This window comes from Plutella xylostella, chromosome 9, assembly GCF_932276165.1.
Source record: "Plutella xylostella chromosome 9, ilPluXylo3.1, whole genome shotgun sequence".
Classification (NCBI taxonomy): Eukaryota; Metazoa; Arthropoda; class Insecta; order Lepidoptera; family Plutellidae; genus Plutella; species Plutella xylostella.
Window position 1 is genome coordinate 9121123 of NC_063989.1, and position 24622 is coordinate 9145744.

The following is a 24622-nucleotide window of genomic DNA, read 5'->3' on the forward strand; positions in this document are numbered from 1 at the left end:
GGAAAACCAAGCACAGAGGGAAAACGACCACTTTTCTGAAGATATTTTTCTACGCTTTTACAAGCGTAGGCTAAGGCTTTAACCTAAGCTGTACTCTTCTTGTTACTTGCACCCAACAGCTGATTCAGACTCAGTGTGAACGTTTAAATAAACTTTATTGTCGCCATTTTTGTCATCTTCCATGAACCGAACTTTGTAAATTAGGGAATTAGCTTAAAAACAGATACTTACATACAACAAAGTTATTTTATTTAACACAATTTTATATACATCATGGAAATGATAACCATAAGATTACATTAAAATTTTGTGATAACAATAAATATATTCATCATCTCTCTCTTTTCTGAAAACCTTATAGCTATGAATTTCAGGCCAGATTCTAAACCATAGTTCTACCTTACCATAAAACATACAGAAACCTTTACAATTATTATGTGGATTATAAATTAACACCGATTTGAAACTCAATTTCTTACTGTAGTAAACATTATCGTAAAAAATATACAGGATTATACAAAATATTATAAAAATACTAGGCACTTGACTGGAATGATGTTTTACCTTACCTATCTATTTCAGGACATTCTAATACTAGATTCCTTAATAACGCGATTACTAAATGCACTTAGGTATTTCTCTAATTCAAAATACAGATTCAACTAACAATATACAAAAATACTTGACTCTGACATTATTGTCCTTCGTTAGTTTACCTACTAATATAAACTTGAACCTAGATAAAACTGAATATACGTTTACAGATTGATTAATTTATAACATAAATATCCATTTGCCTTCATCAAACCTCTACAATTTGTTAGTGATGTTACGTATATTTTGAATATTTACTGAATGCTTAGCATGGGCTTTTCAAATATAATAATGCAGCACAATCAAAAGTTATTTAACGTATTACATAGTGAATAAAATTATGTGAAACTAAACTTCATCGGGCTTCGGCAAATAGTACATGGAGTCAATGAAGTGCTTGGTGATGTCTGACACCAGACTCCTGTCGGATATCTCCTGGGCGACACCGTAAATCGCCATCTGGAACAAATAGCAAACATTTAAATCCATAATAATGATATGGTTCATCAAAATAAAAAATTATCGATTCCCCCAACATTTTTTTTTCGTATTTTTTCCGCTAGAGGCGCCACATTGTATATGAGAATACGGTCACATCCATAGTTCCCGTAAATGGTCAGTATGGATAGCATGAATTTTCATCGTGAACGTGAAGTAAAATTCATCGAGTAATTTTGTATGTATGAAAATATGAACAGCGCCACGGACGGTCGTTAGAAGAACAAAAAATTTCATACAAAATTACTCGATGAATTTTACTTCACGTTCACGATTAAAATTCATGCTACCCATACACATAATAAAGTCATATCTCACCTTTCCTTCCACTGGACTGCCCTTTTCCTTGAGGCAGGCGGCCGTGGTGTCCTGGATGTCCTTTACGAAACGCTCCGCCACGCCCGGCTGCGTGTGAGCGTGGGTCACGCAAATGTGGATCCTGTGGAATGGGGAATAAGAGTTTTATCGCAACCGCTTGAGAATAAGAAGTTTGTATTAATTCTGATTTAAATGAATCAAATAATAAATTAGTATAAATTTGGCATGAATAAATTAGTATTTAAAACAATCCTTACCCAGATGGGAACTGTAGAGCGTTCAAGCTCCATCCCTTTTTGTGCAGAAGGTCGGCCATTTTGAAAATGTCGAATTTCTTTGATCCAAAGCCTATGACTGTGGTCACGGGCTTTCCAAACACGAAGATACCATCGATAAGACGTAACCTGCAAGGACAATCATTTATTATATTACCATAGGTAAAAAATTGTCTACAACCCTGATGTTGAACGTTGGTCATACTCAGTTGGATAAGCGCCGGCAAAATATTGTCCTTCACGGTAAGGAAAACGTCGTTAGGAAACTTACACATTTGAATCTATCATATTAAGGGCGGATTCGACCAACGTCGAGTAACTTTTTACTCGAGAGTAAACTACCAGTTACTCGCGAGTAAGCAGATTTTGCATTCTACCAAACCTGAAACCAAGATAACTAGCTTATCCCAAGAATAAAATGTTATACCGCCAAAATTGACCGTGTAACGAGCTTATCCGACAGTAATTTTGTAATGGCGGCAGCACATCAGCTGATTAGAAAACCGTCATAATGACATATAAACACATCTGTCAAATCATAAACAAAAGTACGTTAAAAGGCAAATTCTCAGAATAACAACAGCGAATAAAATATTAAAACATAAACAATTTCCTACTATTATAATCCATCCAAACTAAGTTGGCATGTCATTTCTATTGCATGCTTTGAAACGCAGCTATTTTTATTTTAGTTGCATTACAGTTTTGTTCCTCGTTCATTCAATTTAATCATGGTATAACTTGGTAGAATGCAAATGTACTTATCCTAGATATTTACTCGCGTATAATTTTAATTCCGGTATAGTTCGATAAAGAGGTAGCTCGTAGAATCCAACTCGGATGGGCAGCGTTCGGGAAATTACGACACATCTTCACTGAAAACATACCTCAGTGTCTGAAAACAAACGTTTTCAATCAGTGCGTGTTGCCAGTGATGACTTACGGAGCCGAGACGTGGTGCTTCACCAAAGGGCTTATCCACAAGCTCAGAGTTGCTCAACGTGCTATGGAAAGGGCTATGTTAGGCGTGTCCCTGCGAGATAGGATTCGTAATGAAGAAATCCGCAGGAGAACTAAAGTTACCGACATAGCCAAAAGGATTAGCACGCTGAAGTGGCAATGGGCTGGCCACGTAGCCCGCAGAGCCGACGACCGCTGGAGTAGAAAGGTTCTGGAGTGGAGACCCCGTGTCGGCAAACGGCGTGTCGGTCGCCCCCCAACCCGTTGGTCTGATGATCTGCGGAAGGTAGCGGGAAGCCGCTGGATGCAGATGGCGGGTGACCGTTTGGGGTGGCGATCGTTAGGAGAGGCCTATGTCCAACAGTGGACTACAGAAGGCTGAGAGAGAGATAGTTATTCTCGTGTAACGTGATGTTTGGACGAATTCACCCTTAGGGTGGAAATAAAATAGAATAGAAATGACATGCCAACTTAGTTTACTAAGGGTGAATTCGTCCAAACATCACGTTACACGAGAATAACTATACCGGAATTAAAATTATACGCGAGTAAATATCTAGGATAAGTACATTTGCATTCTACCAAGTTATACCATGATTAAATTGAATGAACGAGGAACAAAACTGTAATGCAACTAAAATAAAAATAGCTGCGTTTCAAAGCATGCAATAGAAATGACATGCCAACTTAGTTTGGATGGATTATAAAAGTATGAAATTGTTTATGTTTTAATATTTTATTCGCTGTTGTTATTCTGAGACTTTGCCTTTTAACGTACTTTTGTTTATGTTTTGACAGATGTGTTTATATGTCATTATGACGGTTTTCTAATTAGCTGATGTGCTGCCGCCATTACAAAATTACTCTCGGATAAGCTCGTTACACGGTAAATTTTGGCGGTATAACATTTTATTCTTGGGATAAGCTAGTTATCTTGGTTTCAGGTTTGGTAGAATGCAAAATCTGCTTACTCGCGAGTAACCGGTACTTTACTCGTGAGTAAAAAGTTACTCGACGTTGGTCGAATCCGCCCTTAGTTGTTAAACCCACCAACCTGCATTGGGCCAGCGTTTGGGAAATGGTCCAAGCCAAGGATTGTAGTTGATTATTCCATAACAATTCTATTCGAGTGAGCCAATTCATCTAGAACATTTATTTTTTATTATATATGTGCTTTCATACTTTGGTCTACATGCCAGTACATAACTACTACCATAGAATAACTAAGTACTAAAGAATGACAATCTCCCTAGCCCGATCGTAACTAGATAGTTTAGTTTTGAATCATCCGTAAGATGTCGTTAGTGGTAGAATTTTGTCGAAATCTTAAATTATTGCATAATCCATTTTTAAAGAAGACGTTGCGAGTTTACTTGCTAACGTATAGTAGTACTACGTAATGATCACTAGGTGGCAACAGTGAGCGCCACTAGCTCTAACTAGGTACTTCGCGTGACACTCGGGTAGACTCGGATATATTTGTTTTGATTTTTATCTATGTTGGGTGCGACGAATGGAATTAAAGTCCGAACTCCAAAATAGTATTTACAGTTTACTATCGTCAAAGTAACACACACAGGAAAGATACAAAGATAGAAGGATTAGAAGGCGTGAAACAAGAAAGTACACGAACAATTTTTAGATAAGTCCCACGAAACACAAATAGTCAATAGTCCTTATCACAAATATATACGGTCGATATTCGAGTAACAGCCGAGGGCCCAAACTCCAAACAAATATCGTTATAGCCGCGGAGGTGTTGGCCGGCTGATGCGGCGCGCTATTGAGTAGGTATTTAAGCCTGAAACTGAAATCAGAATTTGAGAATTCGCGAAAAAAAAATTTCATTTTCCATAGAAACTTTGTTGGTCCCGTGACTTTTTACTATGGGAAAATATTTTTTTTTTTCGTGAATTTCCTAATTCTGATTTTAAATTCGGGCTAAGATATACCATGCTGCACATGTAGGTTTCGGCTTAGTATACCAATTTTGCAACATCCTGTATATAATGAACATTGTTCACTGATAAAATTCACTGAGAATTGGGTCCAGCCACCGTCGCATTCCACAATACAAGTAAGTGCGCGAAAGAGATGGATGCAGCCATCCAAATCTTGACCATTGTTATCGATAACCTGTTTATTTCAGGTAAGAGCTAAAACAATGAGAAGGGTAAATTACTTTTCACTGTTACTGAGGTCAAGCTTTGGCTAGTTATACTATTTTATATGTATATGAAATAATAATCATTTTAGTCAACATATTTCTTAAAGTTAGTTGTTAATCACTTAATATGCAATCAATTAAGAATTGCAAAATCATTTTCTGTCGACTGTACTTTGAGATAAGGAAAAAAACACTAACAAAAATGAACCTTAAAATTATGAAATTCGGTGCGAATGTGACAGTTTTGTGGCGTGCTTTGGGCGAGGCCTATGGTCAGCAATGGACGTGCGTTGGCTGTTGATGATGATTGATGATAACTAAATACTTAATTTATCAAAATACTTAAGTAGGTACCTACTCGTTCTATGATACAATATTGACTCGATGGTGCGAGGGCGGCGACCGCGCACATCAGCGAGCAAAGTATACTTGCGCGAATTAACTTGACACCTGAAAAATGGTCCTGTCCCTTTCACTCCATTCTATTATCACGTGAGAGTGAAAGAGACGGGTATAGGAAGCAGCTCTCAAGTTGACTAGCGTACGGTGCGAGCAAAACAAATATCTTCTTTCAAAGTTGATAATGATATAGTACCTAAGTAGGTACAGCATTATTTTGTTTCCATAAATTTATGAGTGCAATATTTACCAAACTGCATGCACGTTAGATGAAGAGTATAATATTAAATTCAAAGATTTATATTTTATGCTTAAAATGCCATCTATTGGCCGTTTCCAATATTACGACGACCATCGAATAGATAGATGTCATTGCATTCATCCATAGATAGTGGTGCCACCTAGAAACCGCTTAACGAAACGTATAGCGCCATCTGGAAACTGCTTAAATTTTCAAGCTTTTTTATGGCTACGATTCCGTACTATGACATTGTCATTCTGTAGTACCTAGTTATTCTATGCTACTACATACATAATTATCTCATAAATTTGTCTGTAAACCGTTTTGTTAGCCAAATAAATAAATAAATAAATAAAATAAATAAATTCACGCACTAACACTACCACAGAGAATATAACAGATAGATGGTGATACTCACTCTCTCTCGATGTATCTGGCGGTGTCAATGATCTCCCTCGTCATCTGCACGTATCGTTCTTTGCCGACGTACATCATGGTCGCCCAACACGCTGCTATAAGGCCGCCCGCACGACTTCCTGTGTGAAATTAGGATAATAATTTAGAGGTTTATGTGGAGGAAAAATATCTATTTCATTGGTTTTAAACATGTCATGATTGTCATGGCATAAAGATAACTGGGGATTTGTTTGTAACGTTTATAGTTTCAAAGTTAAATGCTACTTCCCCTTATAGTAAAGTTATTGGATATATCTTTAGGAAATGAAACATGCTTGATGGAGATGCATGGGTATATTAGGGAAAGGTATTGAAGTGGATGGGAATTGGGAGAGAAAATTTAATATGGAGGGAAGGTATGGGTAGGGATGGGAAGAGAGGGGAAGGGCCCTCCCACAGGGAGAGGGGAATAAAGAAGAGCCTTTTAGAGTAAATGTACCGTTGACAGTGGGCGAGCCGTACACGCCGCCCGGCCACTCGGTGGTGACGGTGTACTGCTGCTGGCGGTACTCGGCGCACCGGTACAACACTACCGACGTGCCTTTGGGAGCGTAGCCGTACTGGAAAGGGAAAAAAAACGGTAGCTACAGTTTCATGTCTAGATTTTAACGTGAAATTAAATATATTTTTAAGGGGTAAGAAGTGAAAAGGGAAGTTTATAGCAGTTTTCTTCCCAAGACAAAATAGCTTTCTTGCATCTAAACTAAAATGCAAAATAAGTACAATAAATTAATACAGCACTTGCACTAGACTTGCACCTATCACATCACATATCACACTCATCATCACCATAGAACCTGATTCATAAAAACATTACATCAATTACCACAGTAAATATCATTCAAAAACCAACCTTATGCGTATCAGCAGAGATACTAGCCACGCCCTTCAGCCTAAAGTCAAAAGGCGGTATCTGATATCCCGCTTCCTCCATAAACACGGACACGAAGCCGCCAAGGCACGAGTATCTATAATAGCTACGTTATTGAAACCGTAAAACCTTAAAAACCAACCTTATGCGTATCAGCAGAAATGCTAGCCACGCCCTTCAGTCTAAAATCAAAAGGCGGTATCTGATACCCCGCCTCCTCCATAAACACGGACACGAAGCCACCGAGACACTCATCTGTATGATACGAGTAGGTAATGATACACTATAGCCGCTACAAAAGCTGTTCAAAAACCAACCTTATGCGTATCAGCAGAAATACTAGCCACGCCCTTCAGTCTAAAATCAAAAGGCGGTATCTGATACCCCGCTTCCTCCATAAACACGGACACGAAGCCGCCAAGGCACGCGTCCACGTGCAGAGGCACCTCGTATTCTACTGCGAGCTGGGACAATGCGGCGATGTTGTCCATTGTGCCGTACGGGTAGTTAGGCGCTGAGCCTACGATCTGGAAGGGTGAGATTATTATTATTACACACAATAGCATTATCTGTGAGATAAACCAACACTCTTGGATGTTGAAAATATTAGGGGAGTACAGTTGGCTCCTTTGCTGAGCCGACCATATGAGATGGGTTTTTGAGCACGCAAACGTTTGACGCTCTCGAGCAAGCTGGACCGACACACCAGAGTCTCTAGCTATAGCGAGCAGCGACTTATGACTTAGCAGTGGATAATTGGCAGACGATAAGGTTTGTTAAAAAAACTATTTTATTGAGGTAAAGTATGACATTCCCTACATATTCTAATACAAAATGACATTCAGCTTACACTATTTCTTCATTTTAATCTGAATTTAACAAAGCTAAATAATAGTTTGACATTTTCAGAGTATGGGCTTGCCAGAACATAATTATGGTATGGGTATGGCTCCTAAGGGGCCGTCCATTAATCACGTGAGGCTCAAAGGGGGGGGGAGGGGGTACTGAAAACCTCACGAAACATCACGAGGGGGGAGGGGGGGTTCTCGTTAGACATCACGTGTATTAATTTTTTGTCAAAAATTAGGTATTTCTGAACCGATATTTTGGACGGCGCAAAAATTTTAATGATTTGTAGTATGTCCTATATTTTTTCTAGTCAAAAATTGCCTTTACATGGATTTCCAAAAAAATACACGTGATCATGGGGGGGAGGGGGGGTTGGTCCCAAACCTCACCAAATATCACCAGGGGGGAGGGGGGGGTCAAAAAATGAGAAAAACGACCTCACGTGATTAATGGACGGCCCCTAAATCTAAAATAATAATATTAATGATGAGGATGAATATGACATGTCATACATACCAAGCAAGTCCTAGACCCAATAGCCTTCCTCACAGCCTCGACATCCACGGTCATAGTGACCGGATCCACGGGAATAGTCTTGATGGAAATATTGAGGTATTGCCCAGCCTTGTCGAAAGCGGAGTGTACAGTCGACGGCACAATCATCTGTGGGTTCTTGATGCCTTTACTGTGAGCGAGGTCGCGGAAAGCCTTGCATGCCATTAGAATAGACTCTGTTCCACCTGTTGTCACCTGAAATACATGAAGTTATTTTATTTCATATCATTTCACAAGTTTACAACGCCATTGGCTTATTTTTCATGCAGAAGTTAATGAACTGTAAATACGTGGACCTTGACAAAACAATCAGCTGATTATCTGTGAATTAGTAGAAATCGCGGTCTCATTATCGTCTCGTTTGCACTTGAATATGAATATACTCAGTATGTTATGTAATTGTAAAATATCATGATGGTGCTATCGCCTGGTAGAATCATAGCACTGGTTTTTCGAACGAGATAATAATAAAATAATAAAAAGAAGAGAGGGTTTCTTTACGCCGCCGCATCGCGTGACGCCCCACTTATGTACCTAACACCTATAAGTGGGAAAGAGAAAACAATAGCCACTCACCGTCCCGCACGCCTCGTCATCACCATGGAACAGGTTGACCGCCATCCTCACAATCTCGGCCTCCATCTTGTTGATCCCAGGGAACACGTCAGCATGCAACGGGTTGGTGTAAGCGGTTAGAGCGTACGCGTCGCACGCAACTTTAGATATTTCCTCGCTGAGGTGGTACACTGCGCCTGAGACGTTGCCGCCCTTCCAGTCTACTGTGCCTGCGGTTGAAAGGTTAACGTTACGAAAGTAGTTTAAGGGACTATCGAGGCTTAAAGCCTAAGGGCCCCTTTCACAAAACTGCGAATCACGTCACTCACTTGCGAGTTGGATTGGAAGGAGAAGCTTTTCCGATGCGATGTGATGCGAGTTCGCAGTTATGCGTAAGAGCTAAAAACCCCGTGTTTTCTAAAAATACTAATATAACACAGATGTTTTTGCATTTTACTAGCAAGATTGCTGTTTTTGCTTGCTGCTGCCCCTTAGGCAGTTATAAGACTTACAAGTTTTTCGCTATGTGCCTACTTTGATTATTATAAGAGCCCTAATATTTATGCTCATACATTTTACAATGGAGGTTCTGTTATTTGTATTTTGGTTAATTATAGAAGCTATTAGACCTAAAGAAACCATGCTAATTAGATAAGATAGCTCAGCACGGAAAAGGGATTAATGATGCTATGGCTCAAACAATCTAATTATAGTGATGACATTGACCAATGAACAACTCTGCTAGATTACACTAAATGTAGCAATTAGCGAATTGTGTATGTATCAGCCATAAGAGGCTTAAAAGATTGCCAAGTAATTTTTTTATACAGATTCTGGTGATTATCAATTTATCTTGAACCCAGAATTAAACATGTTTCAACTCAAATAAGACAAATTCAAATAGAGGGAAACATAAAAAGGATCCAGCAGCCTCATAAAGGTGTTATATAGTTCCATGATTGGCATGACTATCCACAACAGGAACCTTAAGCCTTAGGCTAATTACACACATGCATGGTTGTGCTCTCCCAACTCTAGCCAGAAAACCTAAAGTAAACAAAGTTTATAGTTGTATACCCACTAAACTTGGTTTACTTTAGCATTTACCACCAAATAAAATAGTAAGTATCTCACCTAAGCTCAAATGATCTTTGACTTCCTCGGCCACTTGTTCCGCACTCAGCCCCTTCAATGGTAGTTCCCGTCTCACATTGACTCCGGCCAGTCGTTTCCTGACATCCTTCCTGAAGTCATTGTTGATCTCTGCCATCTTCTCCTCAATCTTCCTGCGGACCATCGGTATCCTCCGCACCCATCTGAAGAACTCTTTGCGCATGCGAACTGTTGCACCTGAAAATGGTTATTTGTGGTTTGGAATGAGGGACATTGCAAAGGCTAGGACACCAGAGAGTAGCAATATGAATATTTATATCAATAAATAATGACAATAAATGAAGGTCTTCATATAGAATTTCTTTGTGGGAAATAGTAATTACAGATGGCATATATACCTAATCAGTGTAATATTTACAATTACATCATAACATGCAACAGGAAGGAGATGACACAGCAGACCAACAGAAAAGAACAATCACAAACATAACAATATATTCCCAGTCCTAATGGAACCATCCACTTAAAATTATTTTTACAGGGTCAAATACTTACTTTCTCTGCCAGTCATGAGATCATAAACCCACACCATGGCGAGCACCGAGGATGCTGTGATACCAACTATCTGCCATGGCTCTCTCTTCTCAAACAACTTGTTTATAGCTTTGCACGGCTGATGGTCACTCATTGTTGCTATAATAAATAATAAATAAATTATCTTTATTTCCTGGCCAGGTCCAATAAAAACAAAGAACAAAGACTATTGTTAACAACTATATCCACTCAAATAATATTACAATACTGAGGTAGCTATTTTCCTGCTGAAATAGCATGGAAATAGCTTATCACTGGCTTGCTAATCCCTCAATCCTCAATCAAATATTATGTCAAATATTAATCAGAGTTACCTGATAACGTAGTATAGGTAGTACGGAGAGGATTAAAGTTCAATATTATATTAAGTACCTACTATAGGCAGTAGTACTCGTTTAAACGTAAGAATCGGTTTATCATTTGAAACAATGACAATAACTTACCAAAGTTTCTCTAAACCTTATTTTATCGACAAGAAATATAAAACAATCAATCCGCCCTGGCAATAGCACTATATTCACAAATCTTGATGCACAATGTAAAAAAAAGGTTCAGATTACAAGTCTGTATTGAAATAAATTGAAATATACCTATTCTACAAGAAACAAAATATCGTCATTGTTTATGTTGCAGTAAATGTTTTGAAAATTAAGTACAGAGAAGCCTACAAGATGTGTACGATTACAGACATAACACATAATAATTATCATTAAGAACTAATTTACTTACTGAATTTTGAGCCAACTTCTTTATTTTAAGATTAAATAAAATTGATCACCCACTACAAATCATTAAATTAATAACCAGTAAGTTTATTCAGCAAAGCGAAGACATAAATTTCTTCGGTTTTCACATTACATGCAACATGCAACTGACTTTGCCGATGCTGCTGTCAAAACCAGCTGTGTGTTGTTTGTCTATGGTTGTTGTTGTTGTAGATCTCAGAATAATAACCATCTGGTCATCCACCCCCACCACTATACCACGGCATTCTGTAGCTGTCTGTAGGCATGAATCAACCGGTGGGCTTGTAGAAGCCAGTGGGGTGGTCACCAGTGGTTGTAGCTCACAGCATCAAAGCAGTAGTCTATCTTTTTAGGAGAAGGTCAAAGAGTACTATTTAACAACGGGAAGAGAAGGTGGTCTGTGTTTAATGTCAAACTGACATTTCCCCTAAACATCGCCCCGCCCTCCCCCTCCGCCTCCGCTACCTCGTCTCACCTCTCGTCTTCCCCTACGAAAATGAGTCACCAACCTCCAGTTTCGTGTATTCCAAACACAGGCAAAATGTCGAAGGCAAAGAAAGTGATTGAGGAAGCTAAAGAGATCAACAATCCTGAGATAGATTTAGTGGATAAAGGGATCACGAGCCTCGACGAAGTTCCTGGACTATGTAAGCTATTCTTGAAACAGCTGTTTGGCCTTATATGGGATAACCAGTTTCGCAACTGGGTGTTGTGTTGTTTTTAGACTGAAATTTTCCTTGTTTCAGATCAACTTACTAATATTACACGGTTGACGTTGAGCCATAACAAGATATCGACAGTTCCCGCTGGATTGGCCAACTTGATAAACCTGGAGATTCTGAACTTTGCCAATAATCACATAGAAGAGCTTCCAGTCAGTCTGTCTTCTTTGCCCAAGTTGCGGATTCTGAATGTGTCTCTGAACAGACTCAACTCGTTGCCGAGAGGTTTTGGAGCATTCCCTGTTCTTGAGATTTTGGATCTTACATACAACAATTTGAATGAGAAAGTCCTGCCTGGCAACTTTTTTATGATAGGTTTGTTTATTTTGCTTCTATTTTTTATTTGAATGGTATGTAAGGTATGAATGTAAAACTATATACAGTTCTCCCATATTATTAATGCGCATGCAAATCTTCGCAAACTGTCGTATTCCCGGAAACACCCGAATCATTGAATCGTAGAGCCTTAAACAAAGCACTTGCATTTTGATCCTTGTTCGAAAGAAATAGTAGTCAATATCATGTGACACATAATCGAAAACAATTTGGGCGGTCGGTGGCTGTCACCGATCAGTCAAGGGTCTCAAGGTCAAGATCAGTATTACTTTTGTGGAATTATAAAGAGCTGCAATTACAAATCGTTCTTGTTATTTTTTTCAAATGCGAATTTCATTTCAACTTTAATTATTTTTGACGATGCCATATTATGAGGCACATTTAAGAATAAAATATATGTCACATTGATAGACTTCACTTTGCCAATAAAGCCACACCCAAAAGACCAAGTTTGTAATTGTAATATTATTGTGAATGATCAGCGCTGTAAATACTTTTCAACTGAGATTTTAATGTAAACATTTTTATTAATGTGAAATAATCAGTGCTGTTGTTGGTTGGATCAGTGAGTTGGATCGGCCATACCCTGCGTAGAGACCAAAATCACATTCCAAGACAGGCTCTTGACTGGAATCCGCAGGGCAAGCGTAAGCGAGGCCGCCCTAAACAAACATGGCGCCGTTCAATCGATGCGGAGATGCAGGACGCGGAGATGACGTGGTCCGAGGTGAAGCTCGCTGCCGTCGACAGACAGAGATGGAGAACCGTTGTGTCTGCCCTTTGCCCCACGGGGGGGTCATAGGACGCCAAGAAGAAGAAGAAGAAGAAGAATCAGTGCTGTAAATACTTTTGAACTGAGATTTAAAATTTTTAAAATAAACCTGTATTTGAAATCCATTTCTCCTTATAATATAAACCTTGTGTTATTCAAACCTTCTTTCATCCATCTTTACATCAGCTTCAGTAAGACACTTGAAAAGTACCTACTGTAACATTTTCGAAGTAAATTTTAATATTATGGAATATTATGAATTATCGAATCAAATTTCGTTACTGATAAATCAATTATCTCTTTAGCACCAATTACATAAGTCTACTAAAATTTCATGAAGAAAATGCAATTAACCACTCTAAATACATAATAGTTTTCTAACGCTCGGGAATACGACCGTTGCCGAACAATGACGAAGATTTCTATGTGCATTATCAATTTTGGGGAACTGTATATATATTTATATTAATGTATTGTTTTTGCAGAGAGTCTCCGCGCTTTGTATTTGGGTGACAATGACTTTGAAATCTTGCCTGCTGAAGTTGGAAACTTGAAAAATTTGCAAATTGTGAGTATTGGATTTTCTGTTACTAATAGCAAAATTAAAATGTGACCTTATACTAACTAGATTTGGTTTTGACTATAGTACAAAGAATTTAATAAGAACCTATTTATAAGATCAATATCTGGAATGTTTTGTATTAGAAGATATCATCCTGTTTTTTGTCCTTGTCCTTATTCAAAAATACATAATTTTCCAGTTATCCATGAGGGAGAATGACCTGATCGAGGTGCCCCGTGAGCTTGGGGAGCTGACGCGCCTCCGCGAGCTGCATCTGCAGGGGAACCGGCTGTTGGTGCTGCCCCCTGAAATAGGTGGGTACCTCCCTACATGTGGTATATGAGATTGGTGGTCAGACTCTAGCTATCTTGCTCTGTCATAGACCAGACAATAGTCCTCATAATCCCACTTACCAGAAGGCCACAATTTTCATACTGTTCATACATCTGCCAGTGTTATGTTTGTTATCCAGCAAATTACACTTTCCACCGTACTACACATACTGAATGTGGAATTTGCAACACTTTTGCTGTATCTGTTATACAAACATGAGACAGACAGCATCAGAATTATTCCCCAGATAACTTTTATCTGGCTATTGAAAAATCTGTCCTAAATGTTGGAATATAGGTCATTTGCCACCTTACATTATGTACATGTAAAACTTACGAATATATATGCAGCAATCAAAATCACCCAATATTACTATTACACATGTCACAAACAGGAAAAGACAAGTGTAATAATTGCAACAATAAAACCTCAATCCTTTCTTTCAGGATCCCTTGACTTGGCCAGTAATAAATCAGTGTTGCGGCTCGAAGGCAACTTCTGGGTGACTCCGATTGAGGATCAACTGAAGCTGGGACCATCTCATGTGCTGGACTATCTGCGCTCTGAGACTTACAAAGTGTAAGTTCCATTTAGTGCTTTTTATCACTGCTTTAAAAGTCTTCAATACGTCATAGTCTCGTCAATACGTTTTGGGACTGGAATAAACGGTGGAGTAATCGGTGAACATACATAAAAAAAGATCCCGACGAATTGAGAACCTCCTCCTTTTTTTGAAGTCGGTTAAAAACATAGTGTGAAATTAATGACTATTGGCCTGCTAGATCCCCGATAAATATTGTCCGAAGTCACAACGCATCATGTGCATTTGTTTTAATGAAATTAGATTGTCGGTTTGACCTTATGAAGGTACGTTAATGTAATGTTTGATAATCTATATTTTGCTGCAGCATCTAAATATACCTTATACCTAAATGTTATGTAATTTCAGGTTGTACAGCCGCCACCTGGCCGCCAAGCCGCCGCCGCCGCCGCAGACGCTCGACAAAAGCAAGAAAGCCAGCCGCGCCAGATCTTAAACCTTCTACTAAAGCAACGTTTACATGATAAAAGTGACTGTTCTTATGATAATGTATGTCTCGTAATGTGTGAACATGTAATTCAAGCGCTTTCGAACAACGACAACTCATCAGCAGATTGATATATTTTTTAATTTCATATAGCGGGCTAGGATCGAGTATAGGTACTGCTATCGTGTAAACCCAGCTTTATTTATAAACTGATGTGCCATAAATAACTGACGAATGTGTGCATGTGCGTTTATGTAGTATGCTTTATCTCTAAGTTTAACCTAAATGTAATCGATAATATTTTAACAGAAGATTTTATGGGACAGATGACATGAACACCTCAATTTCTGTAATTGATCAAATCTAGCACTGAGCAAACAGTATGCCAACGGAATTTACTATGCAACAACTAATATAGATTTCATGTTTATAATCAGTATTTATATTTACTGTCAAATGGATATGAATGTGTAATATGACGACATAGGTAATGTTTCCTATAGTTACATTCTTCCTAGTATATACCTAAGTCTATGGTTACATTTTTATTTGACTATGACAGCAGATTCGGGAAATATGTAGATATATCTTTTGTGTGCAATAAGTTAAAATCAGTAATTCAATTAACAAAAGTTTATTCACACAAATTAAAAATAAATACAATCATGAATTACTAACTAATAAAGTCAATGTTAATTTAATGAGGAACGTATTGGCACAAAATGCAGTATTTCGAATGAAATTACAAAAAGTATAATTATATTATTAACATGAATACTTATCACTTATTAATGTAGATAATAAGAATATATTAGTATTAATAATAAGATTAATAAGTGCACTTACAAATGTTAGAATTTTATTCAATGGTGCTACCCAAATGTAATGTAAAATGACTAAATCATGATGACATGACACAAAAATTAATATTTTTATTAATTTATTAAACTAATTAAACAAACTATTATACTAAACTATCTATCGAGTTTCATTTATCTAAACGTTGCTACAAATTCAGTCCGATTTATGTAGAAAAACATACATACTTATATGTATATCTACATGCCTACACAAAACATTTAAAACAATACTATAGGCAGCTTAGTTCATGGTGAGATCCGTTTGGCAGAATACAAGCCTGAGAAAAATAGTCCTCAACGCAAATACAACCTTATCCTTCTGAATCACCACCTCATTATTATTGATACTTTTACCATCAACTGTTACAAGTCTTAGCAAAATATACACACGTCATCACAATCAACAAGATAATGGTCTCCGCACATAAGACCGTAACGTAAAGGGACTTTTTCTTCTGTCAACCAGTATAACGCGAGCTCGCGAACTCTATAGGTTACGGTCATATATTTGCGGTGACCATTAGGTACTTGGAAAATCGAGAATCTGCACAGCAGAAATTGAGCACACATCCTTACCATTCTTTGGGCCTAAAGTCTCATAGCTCATCCTCACTTTCCGAAGAGTCATCGTCAGAAATCTCCAGATGATTGGTGGTAGAGTTGACTGCGTGGTTCGGTTTTCTGTGATTTCTATTTTCGAGTGAGAACGCATAAGATTCATAATCCATTATCTCGTCGTCGCTTAGGTGGGAGTCGCCTTCAACGAAGCTTGCGAATCTGAAAGTAATTTGTATTTTTTATTTATTTTATTTTATTTTTATTTTCTTTATTTGGAAAACAAACAGCTTATACTATTACATATTAAAATTAACATATGGTTTACACACAAGCCAATAAAGTTTTCACACCTATTTTTTTACTAAATACTCAGAACATCACTGAACTGCTTAAGATGCATAAAGTTAAGAAATTAACAATCAACAATATGATTAGGTGCTTATATAATAATTATATAATTAGGTATATTACCCATGTACTATGTATTTATATGATAAGTTACTTACAGACAAATTTACTACTACGCTATTTTTAAGTTAGTAATAATTTTTTTCTTAAAATTAATGAGTTTTTCGCTAAATATATCAGTTTTATGATGTGATTTATTGTAACTTTCGCAAGCTCTTATAGCGAAGCGGTTTTTAGCATAGTTACTACTACAGTTTTTAATAACAAAGGTCTTTGGATGGCGGGAGCTGCCTTTACAGTACAAAGCCATTTTACCAAGTAGGTATGGACTGTCAATATGGTTGTTGATAATTTTGTGCAAAAACATCTGGTCTCTCATGTCACGGCGGGTTTCAAGTGAAAGAAAAGAGTTGGTCTCGAAATTTTTAAATTTATATTTTAAACGTTTAATGAATTTATTTTGTATTCTTTCAATATTATATATGTGATTTTGGTATTGAGGGTTCCATACTGTCGATGCATATTCAAGTATGGACCTAACAAAAGAGTTAAAAAGCAAGATAAGAGTGGTGGGGCTTTTAAAATCTTTACTCTGTCTAAAAATAAAACCCAGCATCTTATATGCTTTTGTTGTAATTATATCGTAGTGTCTCCGGAACGATAATTCACTATCGAGGTGGACTCCCAGGTCTCTCACCTCGGTTACCCTTCTTAAACTTATATCTTGAAAATTATAGTCAAATAAAATTTTGTTTTTTTTTCTTGTGAAAGATATGACACAACACTTATCGATATTAAGTTTAACTTTATTTTTATTGCAATACTGTTTTAAATTATTTAAATCTGCTTGTAAGTTATGACAATCGTCTAAAGAACTCACCTTCATAAATATTTTCGTGTCGTCAGCGTATAATAAAGAGTCGGAATTATTTAAAATATTAGTTACATCATTGATAAAAATATTGAAGAGAAGGGGGCCCAAGTGAGAGCCCTGGGGGACACCAGAAGAAATAGGGATAAAAGATGATAAGTATCCCTTAATAGAAACTGCTTGCGACCTGTTCCTTAAGTAAGAATCTAGCCATCTCAGTAGGTTGCCGTGTATACCAAATAAATCGAGTTTTTTAACTAATATATTATGGGGAATTTTATCAAAAGCTTTTGAATAATCGGTATACACGGCATCCACCTGAAATCCGTTATCCATAGCATCCAATAAAATATCTATGTATTCACACAAATTTGATTCTATTTTTGTAAGATTACTAAAATTTCATGCTTTTACAATGCTGCTTAGAGCACACCTACCTAATACCTTATAGTTTAGATTACATCTTTCAAACAAAAAAACGCATTTGTTTGAGTTCATTATACTTGAATGTTTGTTTGATAATAAAACTTACAACACCATATTTCACAATCGACCCAAATCACCTTTTATAGTCATTGAGCTTCATCATGATCCGCCCCTGCGCAGAACGATTCTTTAGATTCTTCAGAGACTGCTTAATGCGGAAAAACATTGATGGCCACCAACAGATTTTTCCTAGCTGCAACGGCTATGTATGTACAGTAAGGAGCAGAAAAACCTGACCCCTCTCAGAATCATTGTTACTATGGGAGGGGGGTCAGGTTTATCTGCACCTGACCGTACCAGAGCCCATGGTATACGATGCGCTTTTTATGGTCCCTTTTTGGCTACTCACCTTTTCGAGTCATTGAGCTTCATCATGATCCGCCACTGCGCGCAGTCGGGGCTCGCGCAGTACTTCCTCAAGTTCTCCAGAGACTGCTTCAGTTATTTATCATTGATCAATCGTACAACATACAATACCATGTACCTTGACGAATGGATATGCGGGATGCGACGGTATCAGTCAAAACCGAGCCACGTCATTGGTGCGCGCTATGTCGCTCGGCCGCTATTCGTCTATCTATTTGCTCACCTCTTCGAGTCATTGAGCTTCATCATGATCCGCCACTGCGCGCAGTCGGGGCTCGCGCAGTACTTCCGCAGGTTCTCCAGAGACTGCTTGGTCTCGCGCGCGCCCTGCTCGTAGTACTCCTCGTTGGTCAGCTTCACTTGTAAAGTCATTGATCAATGGTACGACATACATACCTTGACGAATGGGAGTGCGGGATGCGACGGTACAAGTCATAACTGAGCGACGCCATTGGTGCGCGCGCTATGCCGCCCCACCGCTATTCGTCAAATAAACTATTAACTCACCTCTTCGAGTCGTTCAGCTTCATCATGATCCGCCACTGCGCGCAGTCGGGGCTGGCGCAGTACTTCCTCAGGTTCTCCAGCGACTGCTTGGTCTCGCGCGCGCCCTGCTCGTAGTACTCCTCGTTGGTCAGCAGACGAGGTTTGGGGGGGAACTTGCGGTGGCTGGAAGGTTACGGGTGATTTAAATACTCGGTTCAGCAACAAAACTAAAGAGTTGTTTGTCACGTATATGTTTTCCTCTGCTGTTGGATTACCTTCAATGGTATTACTGATAAAACTGCAAGTACCCGTTTCTTGGTGCAAGTACGTATATTATTCGGAATGAGCTATAATATTTTTTTAATTATCTACTGTCTTGCCACAGATGAAAAAACACTGTGTTACAGCTCGCCACTTGCACCAACCAATAAACGTGTGAACCAGCTGCAGCTACACGGGTGCGTTATCGGCGTAGATAAATGGCACTTTTATTGGTGACACGCGCACGAAACGAGTTTTTCGACGTCGTTGCTAACTAACCCGTGTAACAGTTACAGGTGGGATAAACATGAAACTCACAAGTAACTCTTGAGCCGGTACAACAGCGCGTCGGGGAAGTATTTGACCACCAGCGTGGTGACGACCACCGCCGCCGCCGCCTCCTGGTACTCGCTGCTGAAGAATATCAGGAACACACCCACCACCTGAGGAATATGGGTGTTTATGTGGAGGGAGATAAAAGAGTGGTTATTGCGTGGGCGCCTATAAAGGGGACTTAATGTGAAGGGTGAAGGGGAAAATGCGTAATGTAACGCCTTCAATCCGGGATACCATTGCGCATTGCATTGCATATCGATTTGTTATCATTCAAAAAGGGTATTTCAATCGGAAAGTAGGAGTAACTAATTTTTATAAAGAGGTATTTATGTGAAGCGAGATAAGAGTGGTTGTTGCGTGGGCAAATGGCAAATAAACAATGTTGCGTTCCAAATAGTTCCTGTCAAAAGATAAAAGATAAAAAGCCATTATTGTGAAGCGAGAACACCAAAAGAAACTTCCATCAGACATACAGCTTACCTGCAAAGTCCACATAACAAGGTTCTTGCTCCGCTGATTCTGTGGCGGTCCTATCCTGTAGCACACGAGGAAGCTGACAAACCCCACTACTAGGGTATACCAGAACAGATGCTGCTGGTACGAGAGCAGGATGCTACGGATGTTCTCCCACACTTGCTGGAATATGTAGACCCCGACTGTCCATCCGCCTATGAGGATGCCGTAGGTCAAGGTTTTCTGGAATTAAATAAATGAGACATTATCATCAGCATATTACAACGGTCTAGAGCTGACTTCTCATAGGAAGTTTAATAACATTTGAGTGAATTTTGGATTATTATGACATAGCTCCAGAAGTGATGGTGGTATCATGTAGGACAATCCCATGAGCTTTGTGTTGAAAATGATGAAATGATGTTTTTTTACTGCATGGGGACAGAACATAATAACTAATGAAAACTTTATACAAACCTTAGGCAACAGTTTGCTGATGTAGTACACAAGCACCATAAAGGAAGCGCAGACTCCAACCAATATTCCACAGAGATAGAAGAACACGGGGTTCCCGCACAGAGCTCTTGATGAGAATACCAAGGCAATGCCAATGAACATCATCAGCACTCGCCATAGATCTACTCCTGGAGGAAAAGAATTTGGACATTTAGATTATTTTTTATAATTATATACTTAGGCCCTGTTTCACAATGTCTGGTTAGTGGCTACCTGTCGGATAAAATACATGCTGTCACTCTCTGTAGTTATTTTCTGACAGTGACAGCATGTATTTTAGCCACTAACCAGACATTGTGAAACAGGGCCTAAATGTGTTAATTCTTGAAATTGATACATGGTGTGAACTCTTACACAAATTCCATTTATTATTTAAACAAAAATTGTACTTGGAATTGGATTTCTATAAAAACAGGGAATCTATTTTACATGAAGATTATGAAGTTGAAACCATTTAAAAACTTCAAACTTACTTTTTATCTGTAGCTCAATACTGTGTTTCTGTTTAGTATTGATTGCCATGCAGGTTGTATTGAACAGTTCAATAGAAGCACTTCTGTAAGTCTTTTTCTGAAAAGGATTGACCACGGCCGACCAGCCATAGCTGTCTTCTGTGTAAGCTGTGAAAACTTCACCGGGGCTAGTCCCAAAATACTGGCTGAATTCGTCAGTTTTAATTTTTATGTTGAACTGAAAAGAAAATAATCAAATATTAACGTAGTAAAGTTATTATGATACGATTGACAAGTTTTGTAATGTTTTTGTTATCAATATTTATAAATATTCAATTTATAAGTACTAATTACAGTCATTAGCAATTATGGTAAAAGCTTGGCTGTTTAGTTACTGAGAAATTCATGGATTGCAGGTGTAAAATTGAAGTTCATACCTTAACTGTCTGCCACAAGGCAAGAATACTCTTGGAAGAACCAGGATAGCAGTAAATATCAACAGTCTGTTTATTTGAAGGTATATCCCGGTCTATTGTAGCTGCTCCTCCAAGCCAATGCACTAGAAAATAGACATTATTAGAAAAGTGACTTCATGACCTAACGATTTTGTAAGTTTGAATTAATAAGCTTGAGTAAGCGTTTCTCACTAAATCCTTTGCTTATTGCCAGTGGTCAACTTACCGTCGTATGCCAGATTGCCTCCATAAACAAGTAAAATGCTAGATGATACTAATAACAATGGAATAACAACACATGGTATTGTAGCCATTTTTATGTCGTTATACAATGCAATCACTACAATTATGGAATGAATTTGAACCCTGTCAAGGATAGAAATAATTCATGGCTATTCGAATTCAAAAACACTTAGTACACTCACAAAACTTGATGAAATAATAAAATTCAGGGCAAAAATACAAAACACAACACAAGCTCAAGTCAAACAATTGTTTGTAATCCGTTTTAGCTTATTGCTAATGTTGAGCTTTTTAAACTTTTACATAAAACTATAAAATCTCACAATCCAGAATTATTTCTACTGCTAGGTTTTGATATTTTATCATTTTATTTATCAAGGTTATTTATTGTGAGGACCCGGCAAATGCAATATTTCAAAATAAAAAAGTTTTTAGATAGGTACTCAATAATCTTGGAATATTATGATTGTAGATTACATTACATTGACAGTTAGTTTTAAAACTTTTAAATTTTATTGCCAGAAATAAATATTATGACTTTCATAGAGTAGGTAAGGCGTCAGTTTCTTTACGAGATATTATTCGAAGCATCTTCTACTGATTCGAAGTACTTACAACTTGTAACTTATGTTCCATTCGATATTCGAAGCTTGAAAGCATCGATGTTTGCCAGGCGCGGATCCAGACCTCAAAATAGGTGATGGGCAAGTCTAAAAAAGTTATTTTGCCTCGCCTTGAGGTACTGATAGCAGATGTTTTTTTTTTATGCGCATGGAAGTGATGATTGTTATGGTTATGTTAAATGAAATTTTTGCATCTCAAAAGCACTAAGTATCAAAAAATATTGTAAAAAAAATAAAAATTATAAAAAACATATTTTTGGAAAATTTTGACCATCAAAAGTCTGTGTTATACGGCAAAAGTTATACTACGTCTCTTTCTCTCATTTAAATGAGGCTAATTTTATTTCGATAGTGGTCTACAGCTATTTAAAAAAGACTTTTCTTGACAAAACAGTGTTTTAGATTTCCAAAATTTTTACCCAAATACAAACGGAAAATACTAGCAATGACGACGCGGCGTCTGCAATATTGAAGTAATTTAACAAGCGCAATTTTTTTTTATTATTCGATTTGGTGTCGAAATGTTGTAAGTGGAACTTTTTTATTCACTCATGAGTGTATTTATTAAACTCAAGGGGGACACTCGAGTGTAACAAAAATTAGTACTTCGAAGCTTAATATATTTAAGTAAAACAATCATTGAATTTAAAAAAAAAACCGGCCATGAGCATGTCGGACACACACATGAAAGGGTTCCGTCGCCATAAGATAGGCCGGCCGCTTGACACAAAAAAATATCCATACAATTACCATTTAGTTAGGGCAACTGCACGTCATAAGTTGGTCGAGTTTTATAAAAATAACTATGTATGTTACAGAGTCCGCTATAGTTTAAGTTGAAAGTACCTTGGAAGTATACAGGACATTTTTTTTCAGAATGATTGCAAAGCGTATTTCAAAAGTTAAGGCGGGGGGGACGCTCTAATTTTAACTTTGTATTAATATATCTCGAGACTAGGGGGTTTGATCCACATGGCTTCAAGGCATTTTTTGTTGTACTTAAAGATACCTTTTTAATCAACTTTTCGCTGTAAGGGGGGGGGACAAATATGTTTTTTTTATAATAAAAAAAATTGATTATCATTATACATTATCTCCACCAAATTTCTTCACAATCGGTGCTGAAACGGCGGAGAACGAGCCAGGTCAGATGGACGGACGGACGGACAGACATGACAAAATTATATGGTTCCTAGTAGACTTACGGATCTCTAAAAATGGTTTGATCATACCTATATTTTTGAAAGACCTTTTCAACGATATCCCACACTATCAAAGCTACGGAAAAATAATATTCCTCACGTTACAGTCTTTTTAAAATTTTTGTTTTTTTATTACTTTAACGGGGCCCTTAATTTGTATATCTTTGCGCAGTAGAAAGAAAAAAGGTGTGACAGGCAGACGGACAACAAAGTGATCCTTTAAGGGTTCCTTTTTTTCTTTGAGGTACGGAACCCTAAATGCAAAGAAAGGCTTTCTTTTGAATAACATTACACAAAACTACCTACTTATTTTGCTTATCGAGATCAAACTAGTCTAATGCGTAAATAGTGGCTTTGACCGTGAGCCGTCACCAAACACAGAATCTTGGAATGACTGATAAATGACAATAGGCGTTTTGGGACCTATGTCCAATAAAGATGAGTCATACATCGTTGGATAGCTCTTTTCAAATGAGCAAAAAAATATTATGACGACAAATCCGTATAAGTTGTCCATTTTGAAATATAATCGTCGGAAGGAAGTATTTTTCTATGGCATTGCACTCTCTCTCCTGTACCCGTATCACGAAAATTCGAGCTAACGAATAGAATCGAATCCGAGTGCGACTATTGTCAACTTGACAGCACTTTCGAACACTTTTTACCTTTCGAATGAGTTTCGAAAAGAATGACCACAGAGTACATAATATTATTCTGACAATGACCTATGGAATGATAGCTGTCAAACTTTCGCAAATCTATACACCGCCATTTTGTTGTTGACAGGTTGACAGCACTTTCGAATAGACTATCGAATAGAATGTGCTGCGTTTTTTTCCGGATCGCTCTACTGATGACAGTTAGGGCGTAATACACGTAAACACGTATTATTAAAATAGGAGAAATTACTTTCAACTGGTTTTATTTACTGAGATACTAAACAAATATAATATTATAATGAATGATGATCATTTTGTTATAAAAATTAAAAATGAATGTGAAAAAATAACAATAACACTAAAATTACAGAAATAAAATATAAAAACTTTCAAGGTACCTACGATTATTCTAATTGGACAGTAAATCAGGACTATTCATCAGG

The 24622-nt window shown here is 37.7% G+C and overlaps 3 protein-coding genes across 5 annotated transcripts; 1 reads left to right on the forward strand and 2 right to left on the reverse strand.

Moving 5' to 3' along the window:
- Positions 1–232: 232 nt before the first annotated feature.
- LOC105385432 (sphingosine-1-phosphate lyase) lies at positions 233–11314 on the reverse strand. Of its 3 annotated transcripts, none has more exons than XM_038121889.2 (11): positions 11175–11314; positions 10407–10544; positions 9873–10088; positions 8760–8968; positions 8145–8378; positions 7097–7306; positions 6348–6468; positions 5871–5988; positions 1668–1814; positions 1411–1531; positions 233–1053 (listed from the first exon to the last, which is right to left on the reverse strand). In XM_038121889.2, the coding sequence occupies exons 2-11, from the start codon at positions 10537–10539 to the stop codon at positions 943–945; spliced, it is 1620 nt and encodes a 539-aa protein (XP_037977817.2). In that variant the 5' UTR covers positions 10540–10544; positions 11175–11314; the 3' UTR covers positions 233–942. The 3 variants fall into 3 exon arrangements, with proteins under 3 accessions (XP_037977817.2, XP_037977805.2, XP_048479082.1); XM_038121877.2 differs by lacking the exon at positions 11175–11314 and adding an exon at positions 10889–11054; XM_048623125.1 differs by lacking the exon at positions 11175–11314 and having other exon boundaries at positions 10407–10690.
- Positions 11315–11640: 326 nt separating this feature from the next.
- LOC105388045 (ras suppressor protein 1) lies at positions 11641–15921 on the forward strand. Its single transcript, XM_011558884.3, has 6 exons — positions 11641–11838; positions 11938–12228; positions 13507–13589; positions 13783–13897; positions 14363–14495; positions 14866–15921. Exons 1-6 carry the CDS (start codon positions 11688–11690, stop codon positions 14951–14953), a joined length of 861 nt encoding a protein of 286 aa, XP_011557186.1. The 5' UTR covers positions 11641–11687; the 3' UTR covers positions 14954–15921.
- On the reverse strand, positions 15563–22031 carry LOC105388043 (nuclear envelope integral membrane protein 1a). The gene is made up of 8 exons (XM_048623135.1): positions 21679–22031; positions 21435–21556; positions 21019–21235; positions 20507–20673; positions 20057–20272; positions 19559–19683; positions 19001–19162; positions 15563–16581 (listed from the first exon to the last, which is right to left on the reverse strand). The coding sequence occupies exons 1-8, from the start codon at positions 21764–21766 to the stop codon at positions 16401–16403; spliced, it is 1278 nt and encodes a 425-aa protein (XP_048479092.1). The 5' UTR covers positions 21767–22031; the 3' UTR covers positions 15563–16400.
- Positions 22032–24622: the final 2591 nt, after the last annotated feature.